Consider the following 18,638-nt stretch of genomic DNA (forward strand, 5'->3'; position numbering starts at 1 on the left):
CCGTGCCATGTTTGAAACGACGAAGGCGATCTCGCCTGGAGTCCCTGAGGTTGCAAAGCGAGTGTCTGTAAAACAACAAATTGTCACCTCCCCTCCCAGTATTGACAATTTGCTGCTTGGTGTATATGTTGCAGGTGCTGGTGGCCGCCCCATGGGAGACTGAGGAGCTTTTTCTGCCGCAGTAGATTACAGCATGAAGACTTATCCGATACTCTGACCCGAGACCGCTGGACACAGACCACCGAGGGAGAGAAGACAGAAGGTTGTGGTAGTCTGGCCATGGATAGGGGGAAAGCGTGCCTATTGTTGGTGCTATGGGCCGTAGCCCACCTCAGCTCCCCGGGGGACGGGCTCAGGGCCCTGAGAAGGACTACAGGGGGGCGCCGGGGGTCCACGGGGCTGACGGGACAGGACGCCAATGGAGTGCCGCTCAGGCGCTCCAAACGGGGCTGGATGTGGAACCAGTTCTTTTTGTTGGAGGAGTACACCGGGACGGACATGCAGTATGTCGGAAAGGTAGCGTGTCAAAGTTTCTATTTTAAAGTAAAAATCTGCTGAATAAATGTCTTGCTTTGCTCCTCTGTTGCTCATGTTTCCGACACAGTGGTGGTTCAGCCGGCGCCCCGTTCAACGGACGCTTTTTACATTTCCTGTCCTGCGGTGGCCAAGGTGACATGTAATGAAAATCAATATGCAAATGAGGTGTCGCATATTAAACACCCCCACCGATTGTCAACGCCCATGTTCAGGCGCAGCGGATCACACAGCGGAGATGTCAGGAAGGCAAAGATCGTCGGCAGGATGCATTTAGAGGTTGTGTCACACAATGTTCTCCCAGTGATGTAACTACAATGCCTGTCATGAGTCACGGCCGGCCCTTACAGACCCAGATGGACCATAAATAAAGAGATGCGTTTTTAAGAGCCACTTATGTGCCATGCAAATGAGCGGTAAGGTTGCGGTGGTAACCTGCTTTATGATTAAGGAAAATGCCTAGCACCATGGCCTTTACGCATTCTACCTATACTGTGTTATTAACCCTGCAGGGGGATTTTATGAGTAACCCTCCTAGTGTCTAGTTCCTCGGGGGGAAAAAATCAAGCAAGATTGTCTGGTTGTGTTTTGTAATGAAGAGAAAATGAAGTGAGCATTTAGGATATCTAACATCCAAAAATCCATATATATACAGTACAGGCCAAAAGTTTGGACACACCTTCTCATTCAATGTGTTTTCTTTATTTTCATGACTATTTACATTGTTGATTCTCACTGAAGGAATCAAAACTATGAATGAACACATGTGGAGTTATGTACTTAACAAAAAAAAGGTGAAATAACTGAAAACATGTTTTATATTCTAGTTTCTTCAAAATAGCCACCCTTTGCTCTGATTACTGCTTTGCACACTCTTGGCATTCTCTCGATGAGCTTCAAGAGGTAGTCACCTGAAATGGTTTTCACTTCACAGGTGTGCCTTATCAGGGTTAATTAGTGGAATTTCTTGCTTTATCAATGGGGTCGGGACCATCAGTTGTGTTGTGCAGAAGTCAGGTTACTACACAGCCGACAGCCCTATTGGAAAACTGTTAAAATTCATATTATGGCAAGAACCAATCAGCTAACTAAAGAAAAACGAGTGGCCATCATTACTTTAAGAAATGAGGGTCAGTCAGTCCGGAAAACTGCAAAAACTTGAAATGTGTCCCCAAGTGGAGTCGCAAAAAACCATCAAAAACCATGTAAATAGTCATGAAAATAAAGAAAATGCATTGAATGAGAAGGTGTGTCCAAACTTTTGGCCTGTACTGTATATCCAAAAAAAAAAAAAAAAAAATATATATATATATATATATATATATATATATATATATACATGGTGCATTACTGGCCACAGTTTGATTGACAAGTGATCTCTGAGGAGTGCATTATGAAAACGCCACCGCAATTATCATTCAGCACCAAAGATGATAAAATATAATGAAAAAAAAACATCTCAATCTGTTAGATTAGCACAGGAATTTATCTATAAGGAACCTCTCCAGGCGTCTTGGTGCTTTAAGTCTGTAGAGTCTTGCAGCCTCTCTCTCTCTCTCTCTCTCTCTCTCTCTCTCTCTCTCTCTCTCTCTCTCTCTCTCTCTCTCCCTCATTCTGTGTCTTTTTCCTCGATTTCTATTGTTTGTTTAGTCTTTGGGGATGGATTTTTTTTTGTTTGTTTGTATTTCTACAGAGCCACATTCCACACAGCAAACGAGAACTTCTTCCACGCCGGCATTTGAAAAGTTGCTATTTTTGTTGATTTAAAAATGTCTAATTATGTACTATCTTGTCGATACATATTTATGAAGTTTGAGTTCTTTTTCCATGCTGCATTTTTTTTCTCCCCCCCCTAATCCTCCACATCAATCCACATGAATACAGATTTTGCCAAATATTTCCACATTTGCATATTTCAGTCCAGAAAAAAAGTTTGAATTCCTCATGCAAGAACTTATTTTGCGATGAAAGTTTCATTATGATAGAAGGAGAGGGATGAAGCGGTGTACCTGTAGTACGTCTCCTCACTGAGAATAAAGCTTTGTTAGAGAAACTTCAGCACATGCGGCACTCAAAGGAAAACATGGACCCTTAAATAGATGTTTCAGAGAAGTAGCATCCTTTAAAAAGGGTGCATTCTGTTATGTCTCGTGAGAATCATCTTATTATCACAACATTATCATACGCTGATAGGCTCATGTTTGCACCGTCCGACCTCCTTCCTTTCATCCATCCATCCTCGGGCTTTGTTTGCTCTTGGCTGTCCGCGAGAGTTTATGCTTACTGTCAGCTTCGTGGCTGCTTGGCCGATGTCCATTCTGCTCACATCAAGGCATCCTAAAGAGGTTGTGGTGCCCTACGGTAAAGTATGGCCTCCTCTCAGGGTATTATTTGTTCAACAAAATGAAAACACAGTGTCGACCCAGATAACATTGGGGAAGGTACGACAAGACGGGCCGAATAATGCATGCTTTACATGCAGCCGAGCGGAAGTCAAGATATCAGTCTCCTCTCCCAACCTACTGTAATTGAGGAGATTGTGAAGCATCCTGGCAAGGTCAGGACGACTGAGGAGGAAGAAAGGCTGTTTTGTGCGGAGGGTTGAATGGTGCTGGTGCTTTGCATTCCTACAGTGTGTCCGCCGAGGATAGAGTCATCCAACCAAATGAGATTCTGCAACATACGTCCTCACCGAGTGAGGCTTGACTTTCAGCCCCGGCCTAAAAGGATTACAACACTCGCTATGGTACGACGAGGAGAGCAAATACGAGGCGGGAAAAAAAAAAAAAGAACAAAAAGCAGAAAAGAAAAAAAAAAAAGAAGCGAGGGAGAATGAAGATCAAAAGTAAGCACCGGGTCTGATCAAACCACCTCGTCTTCAGAGGGCGATGATTGATGTAGCGCTTGTCCTTTCAGTTTGTAGAAGGACTAATCGTGAAAGAAGAACGGATTATCAGAGTGTGGCATGCACTCGCGGAGAGCAACTCCTTGAGCCAGGGGCCGTGGCCCCAGAGCCTTCCTCCTGAGGACGCCATTAAGGCATCAAGCATCGAGCACCGCTCTTAATCATGACTCTTGGAGCCGCCGCTGCCTCCCCAAGTAGATGCAGCTGCAGCCCTCTCCCTCATTGTCAGCTCACTAGCCAGTTGTCACATAGGATTGCAGTATGTAGATCTTATCTGATTGCAATTACTGTTTGTTAATTGCTTGATAAAGTACAAGTGATGAATGAGGCCCTAAAGGGAATGAATAGCTTTTGAGTTTTAACACATGGCTCAACACAGAACAACCATCTGCATCTGTATCCTCAGGTGGAGGCCATATTTTCCACAATGTAGTAGGTCTGATGGAATAAAAAAAAAAAAGAAAAAAAAAGCAAGGATGAACACAAAAGGGAAGGTTTTGTCATTGCAAGTGACATCATGCCAGCCACAGAACACAGCATGGAACAATAACATTTTTGTTTGGGAAGGAAAAATGAATTGGAAATAACACAATGGCAGGTTATTATAAACAAGGGAGCAGCTCTTGACACACAGTAAAAGATAGAATGATGAAACTGCACTTGAATTACAACATCCCGTCTCCAGTTATTTGGTAAACTCAATCTCCCCCGGTTGCTTTTTACGATGGCTTTATCGAGTTGTGAAGCGCTAACAAATGAAATTGCAATTTTTTCCTGAACAAGGGAAACAAAGGCAGCCGAAACAGGAAGGCATTAGAGGAGCGATTGAGAGAGGAGGGGAAAAAGGAGACACTGGCGGAGTGTCTTGCCTAGGCACTGTTTGGCTGCTAATCTCAGTGTATTGGCCGGTGATTTTTTTTTTTTTTTTTTTTTTTTTTTTTTTTCTTGAGGAGGGGAATCATACACTGACTCTCATTAGCAGGCGCGCTGCATAGCGGCCTCGGAGGGCCCCGGCTGTCACTGGGGGAAGAGGATGTTTGTTTATTTCATTATTTCTCGCTTTACCAAAGGGCACATTTCCACTGAAAATGGTTAATGGCCTGTGGTTGAGGAGTGTTTGTGCTGCACTATCATATCTCATAAAGTATTTACAGCCCCTGATAGGCCCCAGTGGTTCTGGGCCTGGTGGGTAGACTCCTCAACATAGTCCCAAGCAAGTGAGCAGTGTTCTTGCACAAACACACACACACAGATGTGAACAAACACACCGAGATGCACGCACGCGCGCGCACGCACGCACGCCCGCACGCAAACACAAACATTTCCCTCCAGTAATGGGCTGAAAATCAGAGGAAAGAAAAAAGCAAATGAACACAGACATAATATGCTTCCCAGTTCTGTATGACTCAGCGGTTGAAGCACTGAGCGACCTGGGGGAAGGACTCAAAACTTCTTACAGAGGGGAGGGGAGTGGGGATTTGTGTTTTTGTCTGTGCATGTGCATGTGCATGTGCATGTGTATTGGTAGGGTTTTTTTTTTTTTTTTTTTTTTTTTGGTCTCTTTTCATGCTCCCCCATTACCAGCTGCTCACCTTGGCAAAGAGGCAAGGAGTTTGCAATATGGCACAGGGCTGGCTGTAGCCGCACCATGGCAACCCCCGCGGTCTCCAGCGGCGACCTGGAGCACACATTGGCAGTGTTTGTTGATTAGGCGATAAGTCCCCACTTGTGCATTGGCGGAGGGGGGGAGGTGGGGTGGGGGGGGGGCGACTTCAATTATGTCGCTCTCCTTTTGTGGCGCGCGAGCGGGAGCCGGACGGGGGTGCGATGAGGTCATGCGGTGACAAGTCTGGCAAACAGCTGTCTGACAAGGGTTTTTTTTTTTACACAGCGGCGAGGCGAGGAGATGTCTGAGCGAGATAAGCCAACATCACCATGACACAATCGCTTTTCACGCCATCATCCACCTACCGCCGCTCGAAAAGAACCCGACGGCCGCCTCGTCTCGGGCGAGTTTAATTCCATTTCTGTTATCAAATTTCTGCCGTTGTTTCCCCTCCAATCAAGGATTCATCCGGACAAGTTGTATTCAAATGAGGGGCGAGCAGATATGACAGCAAAGTGAATACAAACTAGGGAGAATTGCCTATAATTAAAAGATAACATGCTTGAAATTATGCATGGGATACAAAACAATATCTAAATAAATAATAATAATAATAAAAAAAAAAAAAAACACACAATGGCAGATGCCCACAAGCGAGAAATGTATGTTCAGTGACATTTAACCTTCAAGTCTCAGAAGCTCTGACCGCATATCTCAAGTTTACACATCAACAGACATTTGATAGGCTATTTTTGTGCACAGTCTGAGGCTACCATCTGGCTACATAGAAGGCAGCCAGTTCTCGACAGGCCAGGACACAAGGCCTTAAAGGCTAACTGGCTAATTGCCCTAAGCAGCCTATTTCCAATGCCATCTTGTTGGCTTAACTCGAGTGAAGCACAAATGGCGTCCAGAATCCAGCCTGCACTAACATTTGCCGCACTTGAAACTGATTAATTTCACAAACAAAGGCGGCTCTGCTCATAAGTTCCCGCGCACAGATGTCTGATGAGCACCACTCCACTTCACAGCCCACTTCAAACTGGAAGATAAAGTAAGTAGGAATAAAAATAAATCTCTTCTTCTGGAAGGAAAAAAAAAAAAAAAACGAAAAAACAAAATAAATAAATAATAATAATGAGTGGAAATGTTATGGTATAGTAGTAAAAGGCTAATTGAGTGGGTGATTCTGAGATATATCTAATGCCACTGATTATGTAATTCACGAGTGAATGCCAGCACGTATGATAATTATCACTGAGTACTTAATAACAGATTGCAAGTGGTAATGGGGTTTTGTTTTGCCGCTGATTGCTCTTCTCTCGCCTCTCAAGTCCCAGCGTTCGCGGCGGTGGCGTCATCATGCTTTCTGTATGATTTCATGCCGTGGGAGGGCAGAGGAGGAAAGGCGAGCTATCGATGCTTTGGTGGGGGCTTCTTGGTGACCACACTGAATGCACACATGGCTTTCTCCTCCCTGCCCCAGTGACAGTTTAATTGTATTTTCGATAAAAATTGATCAAGAGGCCATTGTGAATGCACGTCGGGCTGCCAGATTGATTTCCGGGAGAGTTTTTCCCCCCCCCCCCCCCAATTTGAGCTAGAAGGGCCGCAGTAAATTCTCCTCACCGGCGAGGTGGGCAACTGGAGGGGACGGGGGGTCACAGTCCCCACTGCAGCGAGCGCCGGGCTTCGATTGGCCGGCGCGGCCTCGTAATATCCCTCAGGGAAAGACTCCTCAAAAACCCACAAGATCACCGTTTCCATAGAAATGAGAGCCGACACAGCATATGTCACACTGTCTATCTCACATCTCAGCCGAAAGGAGAGGACTCAACAGTTATTAACTGAATTGTTGTGCCGGCAGAGATAGGCAGCTTGATAGACAATCATAGAAAAGGACATTGCCGCTGTAACAGCAGGAGGAAGATAATAATGTTGAAGTGGATTGTTTTCAGCCAACTGAGTCTCTGTTGGAAAGCGCGCACTGTAAAGCAGAGCGGGAAAACAAATAAAATTCTGCGGCACGCTCCCCCCGATGTGGTGAGACGGAGAGAATAAGAGAAGGCAACAGTCACTGTGACCGCTGCCGAGGTGGGTGAGTGAGACGGTGGTACAGATGCTAATCCGAAGACGCTAAAACGCCGCGGCGCACGGTGTTTCCCCCGGCCCGCTTCGACTAGAGAGGAGAGCAAATGAAAACAGTCATTTTTACCAGTATTCAAGCGGGCGAACAAAATAGTGTTAAAGATGCTAATCCACAAAGCTGTTCCTCTCTCATGTGCCAGCTTTGCCCTGATACAACAGCATGAATTAGTAAAGCCTCCGAGCACCTGGGATGAAAAGCTTTTTAATATATGATGAAGAGAGAGAGAGAGAGAGTGAGGGAGAGACTTTGCAACGCGCTCCCACGTGACCCAGCTGCAACGCACAATATCCCCCCTCAGTCTGTCCACTGGACGAGCCAGGCACGCTTGTAGATACAAACAAAGTCCACATCCTATGCTGTCATGCTCGGGCGGGAAAAAAAAACACGCGCTCAGACGGTCAAGCGCGCACGTGCCGGCGCGCCCGAATTCACGAGGCGTCGATAACGCAGCTCATCATTCGCGGCTCCCGGAATATCGTCACCTCGCCGGCTGCAAACATTCGCATGCTGTTTGCATTGGTGTGCGTTTGATGTGTCCGTCCGTGTCTGCAAACATGCTCCTTTCCTTTTGCCCTTTTGCTTCCCTCCGCAATTATTCCCATGTCCTTGGTTATTAAAGGGGGTGGAAGGGAAAGAGGCAGGGAAGGAGGCAATGGGAGGGGAAAAAGGGAGAGCGACTGGACAAGCTTTTGATGAGTTCCCGGAGATAAATATGTTGGGGGGGGATTTGGTGGTGGAATTAAAATGTCAGAGCATGCTAAGCTGCTGTTCATGCAGGCAAAAAAAAATAATAAAATAAATTAAACAGGAGATGGAGAGAGCAAATAATAACGAGAACCTCAGCAGACAAGTGGACTCTCGTGGTCCTCTGGCATGGCGGTGATGTCGCTGATCTCTGTGGGCTTGGCAGGCGGCGAACTTGCATACACTCATGATGGCACTTCACAGACTCTGACCCACTGGCATTCTGTTCTACAGCGAAATGCCACAGTAGCCCTGCCGAAATAAAAAAAAAAAAAAAAAAAAAAAATCAGAGCCATGACAACGACATCCCACATGCAATAATACCAGTAAAAGCAACATCTGAGGTGCTTTAGCCATATGTGTGTGTGTGTGTGGTAGGACGTGGACTGAACATGTGTCATCGCCGGGTGAAGGTTTGGTGAAGATCACACGCAGCTGTTACACCAGGAGTCATGATCAAAGCTGTTGATGTTTCTGCACTGGCCAGATTTATTTTATTTTATTTTGAATTATTTAATTTATTTTAATTTAACTTTATTTTATTTTGTTTTTGATTAATTTCATTATTTTATTTTATTAATTTTATTTTATTTTTAATTAACTTAATTTATTTAAATGATTTCTTTAAATAATTTAAGTAACTAATTAATTTGTTATTTTATTATATTTTGTTGTGATTATTTAATTTAATTTAATTTTTATTTTTTTGTTTTATTTAATTTTATTTTTAATTAACCTAATTTCATTAATTAATTTAACAAATTTTAATTAGTGTTAATGTATTATATTTTGTTGTGTTTATTTTATTTTATTAATTTTATTTTATTTTAAATTAATTTATTTAAATAATTTCTTTAAATAATTTAAGTAATTTTAAATAATTTGTGTAATTTTTTTTATATTTTGCATGTTCGTTTATTCTTTCTTGTTTTGAAATTTTATTTCATTTTGGACTTTGGTGCTAAGTGCTCGTGCTGTCATGTTTTTGCAGTGCACATCTCATGTCTATCAAGTGGTGTGCGAGCAGCACTGTGAGCTCTTTCTCCTTGGATTATTTTTTTGTCAGTGAGGTTTGAGTTTCTGTTCAGCCATGGTTGCAGTCACTTCTCATGTTAAGTGCTGGGATCCTCTTCTATTTATTCCAAACAAACCACTTCCTGTGCACCCGAGCTGAGACCAGCAACCAGAGCAAAAGTAAAAGCTTTTATGCACGGGGTAAAGGGTGAACCACTGTTGTTGTACATCAATCAGCAGCAGAGAGCAGCAAAACAGAAATATTTTAATAAGGGAAAAGTCATGGGTCACTGGCTGAAACCGTTAAATACCGAGGCTGATGGTATGACGTGCTGCTGAGGAATGAATGATCTTGTTTCTCTCCCAGCTTCACTCAGACGGAGATCGAGGAGACGGCAGCGTGAGGTACGTTCTGACCGGCGAGGGAGCCGGAACGCTCTTCAAGATCGACGAGAAGTCGGGGGACATCCACGCCACCAAGCGGCTGGACCGGGAGGAGAAGGCCTACTACATCCTCCACGCCAAGGCCATCAACCGCTTCACCAACGAGGCGCTGGAGGGCGAGTCGGAGTTCATCATCAAGATCCACGACATCAACGACAACGAGCCGCGCTTCACCAAGGACCCGTACATCGCCACGGTCCCCGAGATGTCCGAAATCGGTACGTACCTGCCGGGGGAACAGCCGGCGCGATGCTGTGTGCGTGCCGTCAGCGAGGCGGCACGTGATCGTACTCGGATTACTCCTTGCTTTGCGGGGACTTTATTTAACACATTTGTTTGTGCAATTCCCGTAATCCGCCATTAATTACTTTTTAAATCCACATGAAATTAACTCTCATTTCTTCCACTTCCTGGATCTCAAACGGTGACCTCATGCTGCACCAGTTGGCGTAAATAAAACTTTCAACCAATCAAATCTTCACATTTTGATAATCCCACTTTTCCAACCATCCCGCTCATTACCTAAATGATATCTTTTTGTTTTGCACTTTTAAAGGATCCTTCCTCACGTTATGCAACACATCAACATCCTGTTATAACAGGAAATACATCCAATCAAGGACGGTAACCATTTCATTAGGATTTTATTATTTGTATTCAATGCTGCGTTATTTCTGTGAGCACAAACTGAGAAATGGAAAAAACAATGAAACTGCTCTCTTGTGCAGAGAGCATGATGATAACTGAGGAGCAAAAGTCTGCTTGATATTATATTGCACATGCGATCATGCACCTGCATCATCTAGGGCCGCAGCTAATGATTATTTTCATTGCTGATGAATGCATTACATTATTTTTTCCATTTAGCTGATTAATAATTTAAACTTTAAAACATCAAAAATAGTAGCCACGTCTCACGGCACATTAGCAGAGCGCAAAGTGATGTCTTCAGATTGAGCTCTTAGTCCGACCGGCAGCCAAAGGAAGAAAAAAAAACAAAATTATACTAAAAAAACTGAGAAAAGGACGATAATCTTGGCATCTTTGGGATCTTAGTGAAGCTGGAATTGGCGTTTTACCATGATAAATGAGCAAAGCGAGCGATGGATTCGCAAAATAGAATGGACTCTCTGCCGTTCGATTCATTGATTAATCGACTGATCGTCTGAGCCCTGCTGCTGTCGAGGGTTCGACGCGCCCGTCGGAGTCCACGTCCGCTTGATGCACTGTCTCTTATTGATGCTTCGCTCCAAGGCCACTTTTCATATTAACCTCTGACATGATGTCAAGACCGTTTTCAGCTGAGTTTCACCAGACCACAACCCAGGAGCACGGCCATTATCGCTGGTGCATCTTGGTGAGCGTGCACGCCAGGGAAAGAAAGAAAAAACAAAAAAAACAAGTGCACTCTGTATGTAAAAATCTAATTTCTGGCCATTAATAGACACAGCTCGAAGGATTTGCACAAGTGAAGGTGTGTGTTTATGTGTGTGTGTGTGTGTGTGTGTCACAGCGAACTGGATTAAAGAGCTTACGATTCAAATAGGATAGAGACGTTAGAAAATGCCAGTCTTGCTGGATCAATGGGACTTTATCAATCATAATAATGACGCCGACCCAACGTGAAGGGCCTGACTAATTAAACGAGAATGACTAGGAGCTGTTTTATGACCGAAAAAATAAACAAGGTAAATCGTCTCGTGTGTGACGGTAACAGCGCTGGCGCAGATAATCTTTTAAATACAGTACTGTATCTTATTGAAGGAGTATTTAATTTAATTACCGGCATTGTCAGCTCCATCATCACAGTGAATAATTGCATATTCTATTTCTGCCGTGGCAATTTCTGAGACAGCGCCGTTTGTTGTTTCTGCATTATCATTTGTTCTTGTCGTTCAGCACCAAATTAAACTTTAATTGCGATGCACTTTGGCTCCTGCTCGCCGTCTAAAAGTACATGGTGTCCTCTCGGATATAGATGAACAATGTAAAAAGGGCTCCTAATCAATACTTGCATGAATACACGGCGCGCGCTGTGTGCCGTGCCCGTGTTGTGTTCGGGGACTGAGGGACGCCGGTCTTCCAGCCCCGACATGTGACAGAGTTGTCACTTGGTTCAGCAACCCCGAGAGAGAGGCCGGCACTTATCTAAGGGCAGCACGGGTGCCCATGGCAACAACCGAGGTGTGATGTCATCGCTTGGCAGAGCATGTGTTCACGAGTGGCTGCGTCTAAACACTGTCCCTTTAAATGTGACATACACTCTGACTTTTATTATAGCCTCCCGGCCTTGGCATCCTCCTCGTCCGTTCTTAGCCGGGGATGACTTTGATATGCCCCGTCTTTTGACAACTGAATGATTACAGTCAAGGTAATTTACTCCCGCCGCGTGAAGAAAAAAAAAAAAAAAAAAAAAAAAAAATGCAGTTATTCATGACTTGTTTGTCAGGAAATTCTTCCTCAAAAGCTTAAAGTCAGCAATGAGATGGGTGATGTGGATCAGTGATATTTTCTAAAAGCTGCCAATGTCAGAAAAGCCTCTTTGAGTCTAATTCCCTAGTTAAAGGTATTAGTGATCAAGGTTGGGTGAACTTGCTCAGGAATCCTCCCAAACTGTCACTCGTGCCACGCGGCACAAAAGCAGACAGCTACTGTCTCTCTCTCTCTCCTGCACTGCACACAATCCCTCTGTTTTATTTTATTTTATTTTATTTTTTATTTTTTTCCCCCTTTGCAACACATAATCCTTCATCCCTACAAATGACAGGGGGGTTTTTATGGCAGGGGAACTCTAGTCTCACCATCGCGAATCTCGACTGACATCAAATTAGAGCGAAGTTTCATGGGGTCATTATCCCATTGTATTGCACAATTCTATATTTATACCACTTTGCCATTAAATATTTCTACTCAATTAATTTTCTTATGCATGTAATGAGGCAACACTTTGGCCCCGCAAGGCGCCATTTGGGAGGTAGCACTTGGCTAACCGTTTCCCTTTGTTCTGCTGAAATAGGGCTTCAGCCTCTCTGGAAGGGAAAATGGATCACAGTCATTCGCCTGCTATCAGATATTTGGCTTCTTAGACACCGCAGATTTGTGGATACACTAATAGGCTTCTTGGGGTTTGCAAAGGAGCCAGGATCAGCGGCGCTCGCATGTGCAGCGAGATATACTCAGAAAAATACATCAGGATGCATCGATCACCCGCAAAGATCAATCACGTGCGAGGCGGTAAGTGCCGGCGGGCGTAAAGATCGGTTTAGGTAATGCAACGGGACACACATGATCAGTCACGTTGGGCGCGCGCGCGTGATTAGAAGAGGATCCGACACCTCATCAGAAGGTGCATCAACTTAACCAATTATCCAAGCAGGCAATTTTCAGCGGTATGGACGACTTGATCTAATTCGTTGTCATGTATCTTCTCCCCGCAGGCACCTCGGTGATTCAGGTGACAGCCACAGACGCCGATGACGCAACCTACGGGAACAGCGCCAGGGTGGTGTACAGCATCCTGGAGGGCCAGCCGTACTTCTCCGTGGATCCCGAAACCGGTCAGTGTCTTCGGCTCGGGGGCGAAAAAAAAAAACAAAAAAAAAACACCCATTTTGTTATTTGCTGGTCGGCTTTTCTCGCTCCAGACACCTCGGATGCCACGTTGTAATATTCCCACAATAGAGGCTTGAGAGTGGGAAAAAAAAAATTGAGTCCATTTGAAACCTCAGCAGTAAATGTCATGTTCTGGTGTCAGTCTCTCAGAATCAAAAAGCAATGGCTCTCCGGAGCTGTCATTTTGGACTGATGTCTAACGGTCATACGGGGAGAAATCCATTGTCGAAGAGACACACAGAGCAATTTCTGCGGCGCCGGGGCAGCAAATAGACCCGAGTGCCGCGCCGCCATGAGACGTGTTGCATGTTGCCGCCGCTTTCGATTATGGCCGGGATGTCAGAAGTCATGTACATGTCGCCAACATGTAATTACGGTATTTTTAAAGCAAAAAAAAAGATTGCAATACTTTTACCAGCTGGCAGTGTTGTTGCTATGACATTAAATGGTGACCTGGAGGTGGAGGAGACTTGCACGACTTTGCAGCTGCAGGAACTCTGGCATGAAAGGCTGTCCTCGCTTCGGCTTGACTTCTGAAGCCACGCTGACACTTTCCAACTTGTGAGACCGACGGTTTTTGTTTTTTTTTTTTCTTTCACAAGTTGGAGTTTGTCTTTAATTAGTTGAAATGATCGCAGTGTCAAAATCAAATTCAGATAGAATTGGATCAGGGCTGCAGTTCCCTCGCCTTTCTCCAGCTAGCTGAATGAAAGCCATTCACAACGTTTCTCTGGGAGTTCCTGCAGGTAATATAAAATAATAATCTAATCTAATATAATCTAGCTGAAGCAGAACTAGACGAAGCAGGTTGAAGGAAATGTGGATACACCAAAAAAAAAAAAAAAAGTTGATTACAGTGGTCCCTCATTTATCGCGGGAGTTACGTTCTAAAAATAACCCGCAATAGGTGAAATCCGCGAAGTAGTCAGCTTTATTTTTTACAATTATTCTAGATGTTTTAAGGCTGTAAACCCCCTCACTACACACTTTATACACTTTTCTCAGACAGGCATTAACATTTTCTCACTTTTCTCATTTGTTTAAACATTTGTTTAAAGTTCAAACCTTTGTAGATTATACAACGTTATAGCGAGGGACAACTGTACAACATTTCAACAAAATAAATCCCTCAAATCCATCGAACATCATTGTGAGATCATTTCTTGTAGGTTAAGGGCGTAAAAGATTTTTAATCCATTTACCCCGTCAATCATAAGGAGCGCGTGATAACACCGGCACATCATCAGTATCGGCCCAAAATGAAGATTTCTGCCAGTTTGACATTTGACATGTGCATTTGTGAAACAGGTCAAATCTGACCTGGGTGTGGCGGTTGTCAGGATCGTCTCAGGGCCCGTTTCAGCCGGATGAATCTCAACAGTTTTGTTGGAAAGAAAATAAACATGGCATATTTTACATTTACATAACCTAAGTTGAAGTCGTTTTCTAATTTCGCCCAGTGGAATGTGCGCATTTTGCAAAGCCCTGTCTGCATCTGCCAGCGGGCCGTACAGATGAGACGGCATCATAGCGGAGACTTAGATAGATAGATAGATAGATAGATAGATAGATAGGTATACTTTATTGATCCCAAACTGGGAAATTCACACGTTACAGCAGCATCATCAATAAAAAACATAAAATAAAATTAAAAATTAAAATTAAAAGTATATTTCAATAGAGACTAAATATACGAAATATATACACTAAAGACAATAAGGGCTAAGTACATACAATAAACTAACCTAAGAATATGAGATGTTTAAGTGTTGAAATGAAATAATAAATATGTGTTCTTGGTGTTCTCTGCAATTTGGTGGGAAAAAAAATCTGTGTGCATATATCGAAAAGAGTCGGAAAATATCGGCACATCAGATATCGGTTAAAAAAAAAAAAAAAAAGAAAAAGAAATGGAATAGCGTGCATCCCTACCAAACTTGCTAGCACGTGACGCTCCTCCCTCACGCTGACGGGGCGATGTGGGATTTGTCGAGGACAGACCGGCAAAAATCACCGACCCCAGCATCGAGCCGCTTGCTACTTTTAATCAGTAATGCGTGCTTTGGAACGCGTCCCGCTTGTGTGTCTTTTTCGCTTAAACAAAAGGGAGATGACAAAAAAAAAAAAAAGCCATTTGCAGATTAGCGTAGGGATTAACGGTAATATGGTTTATCCCACATGTGGTATGTAAGCTGACATCCCCTCTTACACAAAGACATGCCTGGACATCACATTATAAGCAGGATTTGTCTCCCCTCGCCTCTGTGTGTGTGTGTGTGTGTGTGTGTGTGTGTGTGTGTGTGCATTGCAGTCATTAAGCAATAACAAAAGGTAGACGGAGATGCGGGGCGAGTCGGAGACGCCGCTTTCTAAGCCGGCTGTGTTTCCCGAGCCTCCTTCGGTTTAGATTGCATATTGTCGAGAGAAAATAATAATAAAAAAAATATATTCTTGCTGCACTTTGCTTTTCGCCGCCTTATGTGTGTGTGTGAGTGTGTGAGTGTGTGTGTGGGGTGGGGGAAGAAAAAAAAAAGAGCAAGTTGGAGGGCTTTTCGAACAGCCTTGCGTGTAGGCCAGTCTGATCTGAGCCACGTCAGCCTTTCCCACTTCCTCATTGTTTGATATGCGGTGAATCATCTCTATTCACACTCAAAGTGCTGAACTTTGTCAAAGCAATTTATTTAGGGTGAGATTCTTGATTTTTTTTTTTTTCCCCCCCCTCCAATTTTTATTCTCCGACTCCACTGCCACTCTCTGTCTGTCTCTCTCTCTCTCTCTCTTTTATGATGCTTCAAATTCAGACGTGTAACGGTAGACGGGATTTAAAGAGCGGACGGGAGATGGAGCGCACCTTTTTTTTTTTTTTTTTGGAATACGCTGCCAATTACCGCTTCACTCTCTCTCTCTCTCTCCTTCTCTCTGTCCCGACTCCAAACTACTGATCTGAGATGTCAAAGCGCACAAGTGAGGAGCGGCACGACGCACGGGAAAAAAAGAAAAAAAAAAAAAAAAGGCCGAGCATTAACGGAGTCCGAAACTCCGAAAAGGGAAGATGAATGCCGTTAAATGCATTTGGAGTCTAATATTACACTCGGAAGCTTGAAGGAATACATTAGGTTTATGGGAGATCGGCCCCGTTTGGTCATCTTACCCGTTAGGCGGTGAGATCAGAGGCGCCAAAAAAATCACCCGTTCGCCGCAGGAAAGCGTGCGAGTGATTTTACGCCGCTGGAAGAATCAAAAGTCACAATAAACCGCTGCCACGTGTCGATTCAGGCGTTTTGAAGCTGAAATATTACCCGATGTGGCTCGCGTCAGCCAGGTTTACTCAAAACAGATGATTGTTTGTGTATAATTTTTTTGAGATTCCTGCAAGGCCGCCAGACTCATGTAAAAGCGCTTGTCATGCAACTTCACTTTGTTGCTTTGGCCTCTCCATTTTGGCCTCCTGTCCTCCTCATAAAGTTATCAATCAGTTAAAAAACCCCAACTTTTGGGAAAAGCTGCGGTGATTTTTATTTATTTTTTTTTTTCCTAATGCCGCTTTCCTGTGTGGATGGTGGAGGTGGTCTGTCCATGACACTTTGACCTCGCACAGCTGCAGCTTTTTCTTATGACTCTGTTTTTTTTTTTTTTTGGACTTTTGGCTTAAACCTTACAGGAACTCATGGGTTTTCTCTCAACTTTCACTTTCTGTTGGACTTCGGTTTTCGGTTTCCTTAGTTTTCCTTGTACCTGAGTCTGTCGGGCTCACTCGTGTCCCGTCAGCTTGTTCATGCCCGCGCCTGTCCTGCATCGGTGCAGTAGCCCCGCCCCCCTTGTTCATTGCCTGTCTTCATCTCGGGCGTTTCTCAATTCACGTTCTCGTCTGGTCTTGTGCTCCAATTCAAAGTTCGTATCTGACCAAGTTTGGCCCAAACTCCCGGATGCGTTCTTGCTCCGCCCCTTTTAGCCAGGACGCATCGGTTGGTGACTTGTGTGGTATCCCAACATGCATTTCGCACCAACCCAGCGGTGATGGCGTTCAGCACCGCTATCAATAGCACCTCTCTGAGCTGTAGTGTGTAATTTATTGAAATTAAATGAGCTAAATTAAATGGAATTTATTTTTGAAAGCGGAGGAGGCGGAGTCGTGTTTATATCATTTTTCTTTTTGATTATAAGCACTACAGGATATCTGGTTATATTAAATATTGCCAAGTCAGTTGAGATGGAGAAGTCATCAAGTACAAGTAGGCCCACCTCGGTCTCCTGCATGTGAAACCTTTGACATATTTCCGTTATTTCCAATAATTTGTACCATCTGTGACTCTCAGTAATTCTCTGCCTCGTCGTCCATCCATATGAACCACTCCCTGTTTTTTTTTGTTTTTTTTTGTCATCTGACCTCATTTTCTCTGGACGTTATTATTTTGTTAACCCTGATTTATACATGGTACATTGGCCCCGCTGTTCCGCAATCATAAAGTTACATCGCACACATCCGTCAGACGTAAAATCATTAGTGTAATGTAAACAAAACAGAGGAGGCTTAGTCACTAATGGCAATTAATTTCCTGCTCTTAACAACAGATTTGAACCCCCCCCCCCCCCCAGCTGGAGCTGCCCGTGAAGGCCGTTCCAGGAAGAGCATGCGGAAATTTTAAAAGCATTTTTTTGGTAAAAGCCGCACCGTACGGAGGAAGAAGGAGCCGTCATTAGTATCATGTTGTCTCCGGACGACGATGAGGTTGTTTTCTGAGCCGTATTTGTGCCTTCATGTCAACAAACCACTCCAGTCACATCTCAGCTTATTTGCTCATAATCATGCCGCCACATTCTCCCTTTTCAGATATGTTCATAAATACGTAAAAGGGAGAAATAAAGTTTCATTTCCAGGGATATCTGTCTGTGTAGATGCGACCGCGCCGTCACTTATCCTGGGCTGAAGAGTCACAAATCTTCCTCTCTGTACAATAACCTCTACATTATGTACAACTAATATCATTTCCCCCTCGTATAAATTATTCCCTTTGCATCTGTTTTCTTGTTTTTTTTTTTTTTTTTTTTTTTTTTTCTCGCTCAGGCTTGATCAAGACGGCGCTGCCTGGCATGGACCGGGAGGTGAAGGAGCACTACCAGGTGGTGATCCAGGCCAAAGACATGGCCGGGCAGATGGGCGGGCTCTCGGGGACCACCACGGTCAGCATCACCCTCTCCGACGTCAACGACAACCCGCCGCGCTTCACCAAGAGTGAGTTCTGGAGAATCACACACACACACACACACAGTGACCAATCGTCCGTCCATAAAAACGTCCAGGTAGCCCCCCATCTGGTGTCGATCTCGAAATGAATTTGGATTATTGCGGCGAGCTCGGGGTATTGTGCGACTCAGACGGGCCTCTTAAAGGCAGGGAATAATTAAATATAGAGCCATACGACGGAGCGAAGGGTCCCGCAAAGTGCATCAGATCAGCCCTGTAATCCCTATTAAATGACGAAAGTACATTCTCCGGGTTTTATCTCTCCTGCTGCTCTTCCTCCCCTCTTTCTATAAAGTATCTCCTGCTATTAAATCTTTTTTTTTTTTCTTTTTTCTGCCGCCTTTCACTCAATAAAACCAATGTTCTCCATTTCGCGCTGCAACTG

General features: G+C 44.1%; 1 protein-coding gene across 1 annotated transcript in view; it reads left to right on the top strand.

Moving 5' to 3' along the window:
- Positions 1–279: 279 nt before the first annotated feature.
- The window catches only part of LOC115378624 (cadherin-6-like), a 38,563-nt gene continuing 20,204 nt past the window's right edge, over positions 280–18,638 (top strand). The window contains exons 1-4 of the mRNA XM_030078939.1: positions 280–516; positions 9,320–9,614; positions 12,834–12,953; positions 18,074–18,241. Coding sequence (XP_029934799.1) covers positions 280–516; positions 9,320–9,614; positions 12,834–12,953; positions 18,074–18,241 — 820 coding nt within the window. The remainder of the gene's footprint in view (positions 517–9,319; positions 9,615–12,833; positions 12,954–18,073; positions 18,242–18,638) is intronic.

This window comes from Myripristis murdjan, chromosome 20 (assembly GCF_902150065.1).
Source record: "Myripristis murdjan chromosome 20, fMyrMur1.1, whole genome shotgun sequence".
Classification (NCBI taxonomy): Eukaryota; Metazoa; Chordata; class Actinopteri; order Holocentriformes; family Holocentridae; genus Myripristis; species Myripristis murdjan.